The sequence below is a fragment of the Mercenaria mercenaria genome, chromosome 18 (assembly GCF_021730395.1).
Source record: "Mercenaria mercenaria strain notata chromosome 18, MADL_Memer_1, whole genome shotgun sequence".
In the NCBI taxonomy this organism is placed as follows: domain Eukaryota; kingdom Metazoa; phylum Mollusca; class Bivalvia; order Venerida; family Veneridae; genus Mercenaria; species Mercenaria mercenaria.
The window spans coordinates 5,580,525-5,590,163 of NC_069378.1; the positions used below are offsets into that span (position 1 = coordinate 5,580,525).

General features: G+C 35.0%; 1 protein-coding gene across 1 annotated transcript; it reads right to left on the reverse strand.

Annotated features, from left to right (window-relative positions):
- Positions 1-454: 454 nt before the first annotated feature.
- On the reverse strand, positions 455-9,620 carry LOC123538553 (A disintegrin and metalloproteinase with thrombospondin motifs adt-2-like). Its single transcript, XM_045322737.2, has 11 exons — positions 9,501-9,620; positions 8,863-9,033; positions 7,167-7,299; positions 6,481-6,597; positions 5,438-5,489; positions 5,032-5,184; positions 4,162-4,293; positions 3,633-3,860; positions 2,590-2,720; positions 1,225-1,421; positions 455-750 (listed from the first exon to the last, which is right to left on the reverse strand). The coding sequence occupies exons 1-11, from the start codon at positions 9,614-9,616 to the stop codon at positions 729-731; spliced, it is 1,452 nt and encodes a 483-aa protein (XP_045178672.2). The 5' UTR covers positions 9,617-9,620; the 3' UTR covers positions 455-728.
- Between the last annotated feature and the right edge of the window lie 19 nt (positions 9,621-9,639).

Consider the following 9,639-nt stretch of genomic DNA (forward strand, 5'->3'; position numbering starts at 1 on the left):
AAGGGTACACATCACACTATATGTGTTTTACAGTAACGATGTTACAACATGCGGCGGTCATATCTATATGCTCTAATTTAACATCATGCAGAGAATAATAATTCTAAATCACAACGTTTATATTTAGTGGTAACTTCTCATAAATAAATAAACAATGACATTGATTTCTAGTAGTTCAAAATTCATGGGTTAAACAATTATTTAAGCGGGGATTTTTTTCGGAGAACACACCAGAATTTAAGCAACCCTGTTATTGGATGGTGTGGTCAGATCTTCCCCTGTGGTCAGACGGATCGATGTATTATAATATTATGTACACACGAGCCGTCAGAAGGACTGCTCGTGACTCTTCTTAAATTTGATTCAAATCGAATATATATTAAAAAAATGGTTTTATTACTAGTTTATTGATACGTATCTCACAACACAACCATAACAGCAAGATATTTTAACCTGTTAAATGTGTAGAAAAAACTCTTGACAATATTCAAACGTAAAATACCCGCTGTTTATCGAGAGATAAATAAACAATATAATTTTTTTTTAATTCTAAATAACATAAACGTAGAGCACTTAAAATAAATAATAGCAGTAACATACAATCAATTCGTTTACATTTCATTTCTTTCATATTGAAAGATACTTCTGTAGTGTCTTTATGAAAGCTGATCCTGTGTTCTGATACGGAAGATGTTTTATTCACCCTAACAGTAGAAAAAGACTATTTTCTAATATCTGTAAGCTCCGTTTCTGAAAAGAAATATGATTTATACGTTTCAACCATACATAAAACAGTATACAATTAACAATTCCCGCATTTCTGAAAAAAAGCAGATATATGTTTTAAAACTACAAATAACAGTTATGTATCGCCGAAGAACGAATGAAGCAGTGTGTGTGTATGCCTGTGCAGTTAGTTCAGTGACACTTTGACTTTATGGAAACGGGTTGACTTTCAGATTTTTACTATTACATTAAACTGATGTCATTCGTTTGAAAGAAACAATCTTCTAACATGGACAAATAATTTACATCTGTATTTTGGCATGTCATCACATGTCAGTACATTCGCATTGCACTGATATAAGTGCTGAATAACTTGAATTCTACAATTGCAGCTTTGAACTGAATTTAGGCGATATCATTACAATATGCGGGTCTGCACTCAATCGATAGTCTTTAAAAATTGTTATGAATTAACGTTCAACAAGCAAAAATACTCACGGTGTAGAATATCTTCTGTTATAATTTCTTGGAGGTCTTAAATCTTCTGATGCCCGTCTTCTTTCTGTCCTGGTGTCTTCCGATCTCCGTCTTTCATTTCTTCTGTTATTATCAGATGTTCTCCTGTTTTCTTCTGACCGGCGCCTTTCATTTTCAGATACTCTTCTGTTTTCCCCCGTGTTGCGCCGTCTGTCACCCTATAAAATAATGTCATGTAATGCACACATGTACACTCAATACTAAAAACTACACCACTTGAATAATTTGCTTCTTTCATTCTAGCGTTCGCTTTCAAATTTACAATTAATTCCTGGAATGAATTAGCAGTTATAACTAATACTTCTTTTCAACTATGAGAATAAAATTTCAGTGCAAGGCAATCGTTTTACACACAGCTTTTCTCATTTGGATCAATGACTGCATATTGAATTTAATATTTCCCTCTCATTTAAGCTTCTTATGTTGTGTTATGTCTTGTGTTATGTCTTCTTACGCAACCAATGATTTGAAGCTTCTTATATGCAAACGGTATGCATTATATTCCGTACCACGGCCGCAATTCCGTGATGTATTATGTCACTTTTCGTTATCATTTGTTCAGTGCTGATATTGCACTCAGTGTTGTCATATTTTCTGGTCCTTTTTGGATAATGGAGAACATTTGATTTGAGAAGAACAAGAACAGACTTCCATTTAAGCCGGTGCTAATAGTACTTCTCATGAGCAGATTTAGTTAATTAAGATTGCTTTTATTCTGCTTGATTGCGTTCTACGCTTCCAAAGGACCCTCCTTATAGATTTTACCAAGTCTTTCAGAGCCGTTTGGCGGCTGTAACACGTTGCTCGGTGCTCGGACTCAGTGTTATTTTATTTTATGGTCACACACTCAATTTTACTGTTATAGAATTCTTCCTAAGCCGGTGCTAGGGGCATGAGGAGTATTGCACAAGATTAATTCCACTCTCATGAACGGAGGCTGCTATTATTTTGCTTGGTTGCGTTCTATGCTGCCGGAGGAACGTGTCTTATAGATTTTATCATCTATGATTGAGTTTCATTGCAGCCAGAGCAATGAAATGTTAGGCCTACTGCACATTTTATTTCCTACAAACAAACCCAATTTACTGTATTTTGTTTGTCCAAAGAATATTATATAAAATTTGATACTTTATGATTCTTTTATAGCTGAAAACTTGTGTAATGTGTTTTGCTTAATTGTTGAATTTAATCAATTTTATAGAAAGTCTGGCTTTGTGCAGATTTATGCCCAATTTGTAAAGCTCACTGGGTGGATTCTTCTATTCAATGAGATAATTTGTGTATTTTATCACAACGCACGCAGTCATTCTTCAATAACGAACTTACTGAATGTCTCCTGTCTTCCTCACTCTTGTATTTTTTTTTGGAACTCTGTTTCATGCAGTAAGTACAAAGCCCGATAAGAATTGAGAGCACTAGAACCCCTCCTGCGCCAGCTGCCACCGGAAGTACCCAGTCTACAAGACGATAAGAATATATTTAATTAAATGAACAATCAAATATATGTATTTCTTTTCAACTTATTAAACAACGTATTTTTGATACATAATTACAAAAATGGTATTCAGATACGGCTTCCATCATCCTGTCGTATATTTAAACACGATTTTGAAATGTAAACATTACTTAGAAGTTAGATGTTTTAACTGAACTAAAATATAGATCCGCCTTGTCAAGATTTAAAAACACTTCGCCATAGCTTATTAATTGAAACAGGAAGATAATACCCAATCGAAAGCAAAGAATGTGTAGGTTGTAATATGAATAATGTTCAAAATGGATTTCATTTTTACTTGTTTGTCCAATATTCCGTGATCTAAGAACTAAGTTCTTTAAACCATATTTTTTTTATCAAAGTCTAGAAAAATTTATTTTTGATTTGTTAAATCATTTGTATTTTGCTACCAAAACCGCATTTTATAAATCAATATGGAAACTAATCACCTATTTAGTGTGCTCATTTTATGTTTTGATCTTCTGCAAAAGTTTATTTTTTCATTTTGCGATGGCTATAGACATTGTTATTATGTTTTATGCTACTAAAGATATACGTATTCTTATATTTAATTTTTTAACCAGATGGAATGATTTTAAAGTCGATATGATTGCGCAGCTTAAGCTGACATTTAACGATATTTAACTACACTTAGCGGGTGTATATTTAAATGAGTAACAATTATTTAAAATATTTATTTACAAATCAGTAATTTGATATAATTTTAAAATATTTATTTACAAATCAGTAATTTGATATAATTTTCTTTTCTTTTCAACCCTCCTCCCACACCCCCCCCCCCCCCCCCCCCACTCCCAAAAAAAAAACCTCTGAAAAAAGAAGTTAGTATGATTTTATCAACTGTTTCCATTACCAGGTAAACCATCTTGTTCGACTGGTGTTTTAGTTGTCGCGTCTTGCGTCGGTGTAGTTTTTTTGGTTGTATCTGATGTGGCGGATGTCTGCGATGAGGTAGTCGTAGATGTCGAAGATGTAGATGGCATTGTGAAACCAGTACAGGAGGCACAACAGTCAGACATGAACTGTGTGCAAGTCGCAACCGAATTGTCGCAGCCTGCTTTTTTATCCCCATATTTGCATTCTTTAAAAGTAAAAGTTCATATTTCGGTACATTAAATGTCACAAGATGTTTTATGGATCTTATTATTGCGTTGTTTCTTGTACATGTATCATATTAGAAAATATTCATTCCTGCTGGTGTTGTTTACAATTACCCTAAAAGGCGACTACAATTGATTAATCGTGAACATATTCCATTAAAAATAAACTGTAGTTACAGTTTACAAATGTTTATTTTTATAAAAAAAATTCGTTCTAAACAACATTATCATATTGATATAACTTCGGACACTAAGCGTTTATTAAGCTATATATTAAAATACCTGCTGGTAAGTTAGTATACGACTTCGCAAAGTCGTAACATGTTTTGCAACAAGACGATTTTGCTATATTCTCGTTATAGCACTGAGCAGAACTAATGCTGCTGCAGTCACTGACGTCCCCGTATTCGCATCCTTAAATAGATAGAACAAGTGTAATGTTGCACATGGCCATCACCATCCCGTCGAAGCAAGGGATTCAAGTAAAGCTGACCGAAAGAAATTGTGAATTCTATGAATATTAGTTAGGAAAGAAAGAAAGTGCTATCAACTACTGTGTTCAATATGTATGCAGGTAAATAAATACTAAACTAAACAAGGTACATTATTCTTTTTTGTACATTGCACTTTCTGCAATGATTCATAAAGTATAAGTTCGTCATAAATCAAACTACAAAGGCATTTCTCTCACACCCCTGTGTTGGCTAAATTATGATTACATTGAAGAGCATACGTCTCTTTTCAAATAAAACTTTTTTTCTTTAGAAGAGTTATAATTGACAAAATATTAAAAAAAACATGAGAATAATGTACACAAAAATGTAGGTCTTCCACAATTTAACACGCATATATTGCAAAATACCACAAACGTCGATATGTACAATAATCTCTTTTGTGTAAATCCGCCCGGTAACGTCTGAGGAGTTGTTTGGACAAACTTTGTAACATACAGACAGACATACACACTGAATGGCAACACTAAATCAATATGTCGTCCCCACTATTTGTGGAGTCCCTAATATAAACTAAGACTTAGCACACTGATAAATGGATATTATCATAGAAAAACTGTGATTTAAAACGTATGGATTTACAAAAAAAATCTACGTTTTCCATTATTATCTAGATGTTGATTGTCTACACCTGTCATACCTTCTAGACCTGTATTCCCAGCTGCACAAGTCCCACAACACGTCTGTTCTATATTTGCTTGATAACATTTCCATATGTTGTCGCCTGCTAGTGTTTCGGCGCATGTCGAGCCACTAATAAATGCTCCAGTTTGGTCTCCGTGTAAACAGGTGTCTGTATACACAGGGTGATTATTTGTTACATTAAAAAGTGTTGTGTTTTAATTTATCACATAAATTATTCTTCGTTTAACTATAATTGCCTCTAATACATGGACGCTCTGCTTTGCTTTGTAAAATCAATGAAGAATATTGAGTCTGTATTTGTGCTCAATTAGTATTCATAGAAAAAACAACACCTGCATCAAGTTATGTAAAGATTATTTTAACAGGAAAAGCTGTCTGTTCACCTGAAAGGGTAACCTTACCATTAGCTGGCGGAGCTTCTTCGGAATAAACACATTTGCCGTTCCAGCACCACTGAAGTATTCAGACATATCAGATAAAGAATAACCTTTGTAAGTGAGAATGTTTACAGATATGACAATGTTATCAAGTAACAGCTCAAATAATTAACCGTATCTTAGACAAAGACGTTTTGTATATTTTCAGTGCATGACATTTTTTGTATAGTAGGCAACAAAATGGTCCGAGGGTCAGTTTTATATATGAGCCATGCCATGGGAAAACCAACATAGTGGGTATGCGACAAGCATGGATCCAGACCAGCCTGCGCATCCGCGCAGTCTGGTCAGGCTCCATGCTGTTCGCTAACAGTTTCTCCAATTCCAATAGGCTTTAAAAGCGAACAGCATGGATCCTGACCAGACTGCGCGGATGCGCAGGCTGGTCTGGATCCATGCTGGTCGCATACCCACTATGTTGGTTTTCTCATGGCACGGCTCATATATATTCACAATATCAAATGTTATGTTACATGACCTGATTGAAAACTAGATATACAATACATTTACAGCCCGCTCGCTCAGCTCAACAGGGAGGGTGCAAATCTACGGATAGCAGGGTCGTGAGTTCAAACCCCGGGCGAGGTGTATGTTCTCCGTGCCGATTTGATAAAAGACATTGTATCTGAAATCATTCGTCCAACACCTCTGATTCATGCAGCAAAAATGACATTTACTTTCGCAGAACATGTTAGTACTAGTTCAGAATTCAGTAACACTTGTTAGGTTAACTGCCTGCCGTTACATAACTGATATACTGTTGAAAAATGGCATTAAACCCAAAACAAAACAAGACAAAGAAACATTATACAGTACAACCTGTCCAGAACGGCCCTCCCTTAAGCAAAAACCTCTTTATAACAGCATCATTAAAATTTCCCTATGGTGAAATATACTATCAAATTTACCTCTCCAGAACAACAATATTTGTATCTCCCGAAGGATGTTGCTCTACAGAGGTTGCACTGTATATACAAAGTAAAGCAAAGTACAATAGCTATAGTTACCTTTTTATCTCCACAGGTCGTACCATCCCCTGGTATAACAAACGTTATCTTCGTCAGTCCTAGTTGCGTACAAGCCATAGCGGTACACATTCTGTCAAATGCGCCATCATGCCTTTGCTTTCATTAAATATTTTATCAGTTCTATTAAATAGCTTAATTGTTCGACATTTAACTTTTTTAAAATACGGCACTAAGCTAGGTGTACTAAACATTGTTGCCATGCTTTGAGATTTTACAATAGAGTAAAGTGAAGAATGTCAAAACACACATTTTAGATATTTTCATATTTTCGTAATATTTTTCACACACACTTATCAAAATACGAGTAGAGTCAGACGGCGTACATGTTCTTTTAACAACAGTATGTTATAAAGCTGTTTAAATTATCTTGTTCAAGTTTAGACCAAGTACGATGTACAAGGCTTAATAAAATTTTGTTCCGTCTATTCTGTCCTACTCTGTTTTATTCTATTCATGAGAGGCATCAGTGGCCGGCCGAGCGGTTAAAGTTTTTGGCTTCGAATAAATGGTCCTATTTACCCAGTAACATGTATTTTATTATCACTCCGTACATATCATTTAGAATAATTATATTTTATTGCGCATTAAAACAACGTCATGTATTGTAAATAAAATGCTACATAATCTTATATTATTTTATTGCGAGAACAAGAAAAGAAACATACGCGCCACATGACTGATTCGTCATCAAACATTAATTTGCATTGTTTATCCGGCGGAAACATTTGCCCTGGCGGAATTCCGGTTGGCAGTAGCAACGGATCGGTGTCATCTCGCCTCAAACAGTTATTGCCTGACCTTGATAAATGAAAGATTAAAATTTGCATTACAGTGTTTATGTTCGTAATTCAAAAATCAAAACAAATAAATTGATTTTTCTATGAAAATATATTTACAATAAAAGAATATACATCTGCATAAAATCTGGAAAGTAGATCCCTCGGAAGCACCGAGAACAAGGCAAATAGTGAAAATTGCAGACTTGGTTTGATTGAGTCTGTTCATGGGCAGTAATGGAAAAAGCAACACTGCCAAGTCTCAAAGACAAAAGTGCCACAGGAAAATCTACATTCAAAGAACGCAGTCGCTCATACAATATTCCGCAAGAAGATATGGGTATGTGTGAAATAAGTTTAGTTCTTAAATCATGGAACACAATGGAGTCAAGCCTTATAGAACATGCTTATCAAACAATATGCATTTTATCATATAACAGAAAAATCAACGATGACACTTTTACCACGTCTCGTGGTATACCAGTATACTATTGGGTTTGTGAATGGGTTAAATTACTGAAAGTAAATTACAAGTAATACGAATTTATAGAATTAAAATAACCTGACCCCGAAAATTAGTTATACTAGAATGTAGAATTTATTTTGTCAATGCAAGCTTTTTACTTATACAAGGCGAAGAGAATGGCAAATTCGTAATTAACAGAATGATAAAAACGAAACTCATATTGTCCTTACTCTTGTTAAGTTGACAAATAATTCTTATGTGGCAAATCACGTTGATGTTTATTCTAACACGACCCGATTTGTTTTCCTATTAAACAAAGAAGACTAAAAATGTCTGTTCATTTGTTTAAGTCAAAATACGTCATAGCATCTAACGTCATAGCATCTAACGTCATATTATCTAACGTTATAGCATCTAACGTCATAGCATCTAACCTCATAGCAGCGCGCTGGAAAAGAAACTCATACAACTGGCAAGTATTTGGGGGATGTCAAGGATTTTCATAATAATTCTTGATAACATAATATACCATAAGAACTCAACAGTGATTTCCTCTTAAATAAAATCAATTTTCGTATTTATAATTCACTTTGGCTGCATCCGCGTGATATAATTCCTTCGCATCGGAACTCCAAACAATGACTGTATTCGACGACAAAATCGTTGTTTTGGATTTATTATTTTCTTAAATACCACACGCTTACGTGACGTCGATCCAGACTACTTGCAATGACAAAGAAATAAGACTTCCATATTTAAAATCAATTTATCAGATAAATATTAAACATACAGAAATGATACACAGCAGATACGTGTTTTAATAAGTTTCAACACTCCGAATCAGTTCTACGCTACACGGAATAACATTCTTTGGTCATGAAACACACGCTTCAACAAAATATCATTTAGATCTATTATGTAATTAATCCCATACGCGTAAGGGGAACGACAATCAAAGGGGAGCGGTGGTCTATTGGTTAAAGTTTCGGTCGCTCAACTCGGATGTCATAGGTTCTATCCCTACTGAGATCACCTTCCAGGACTTGGGAGTGATTAAAATAAACTTAAAGCTTTCATCACAATCGAGCTACAATAAGTTAGAATAAACTATAAACGTACGCTTGCAATTCTGCCAGTTTTGTAGTAAATGCCGCAGCGGAGCAAGGTGAAAATTTCCATGGATGCGTGGCCTTGGAATCTGTATATACTGCATTTATAGAGGAAAGAATGTAACCATCTTCATCCCTACAGTTGGCATCGTCCGTTTCACCGTCGTGCACGCCACCTAGACTAAAACATGAAGAATGTAGGATATATATGTTTTGAAGGCTGCTGAGATTCGTGACGAAATTAACATTTCCATTTCATTTTATATTCTGATATTAAGTCCAACTTAGTCACGTTTAAAAATGGGAAAAAGTGACAAAGGGAAGGAAGTAATTTGCATTCCATAATGAAATTCAGGCTACTTTAACGAGGAATGATAGTTTAGACTTGTGTTTGATGCGTTTAGTTTTAAATCACATCTTCACAATGCAGGTTAGGTAAATATCGTCCAGCATGTACTAATAATGGAAGACTCGGTGGGCACATGGATAGAAGCACCGATCCAGTTAGAAAGCTTCCTCACGAGAATTATACTGTCCTTTTGGGTTTCTGAACCCACAGTCGTCAGGGTTCAGCGTCCTTAAACATTCGGCCACGAACATTCAGCCACGAAGACTTGGAGTTTTAACAAAGTAATATGACTGTCTTACCTGTGACCAAGTTCGTGTGCTGCTGTCACAATAGACAGAAAGTTAAATTTGTCTTCAGCAATAGACATGGACTCCGAAGTACATACTTTCCCGTAAAACGCGTAGCCTGAAAGCATGACATTTGTTAATTGTACATGAT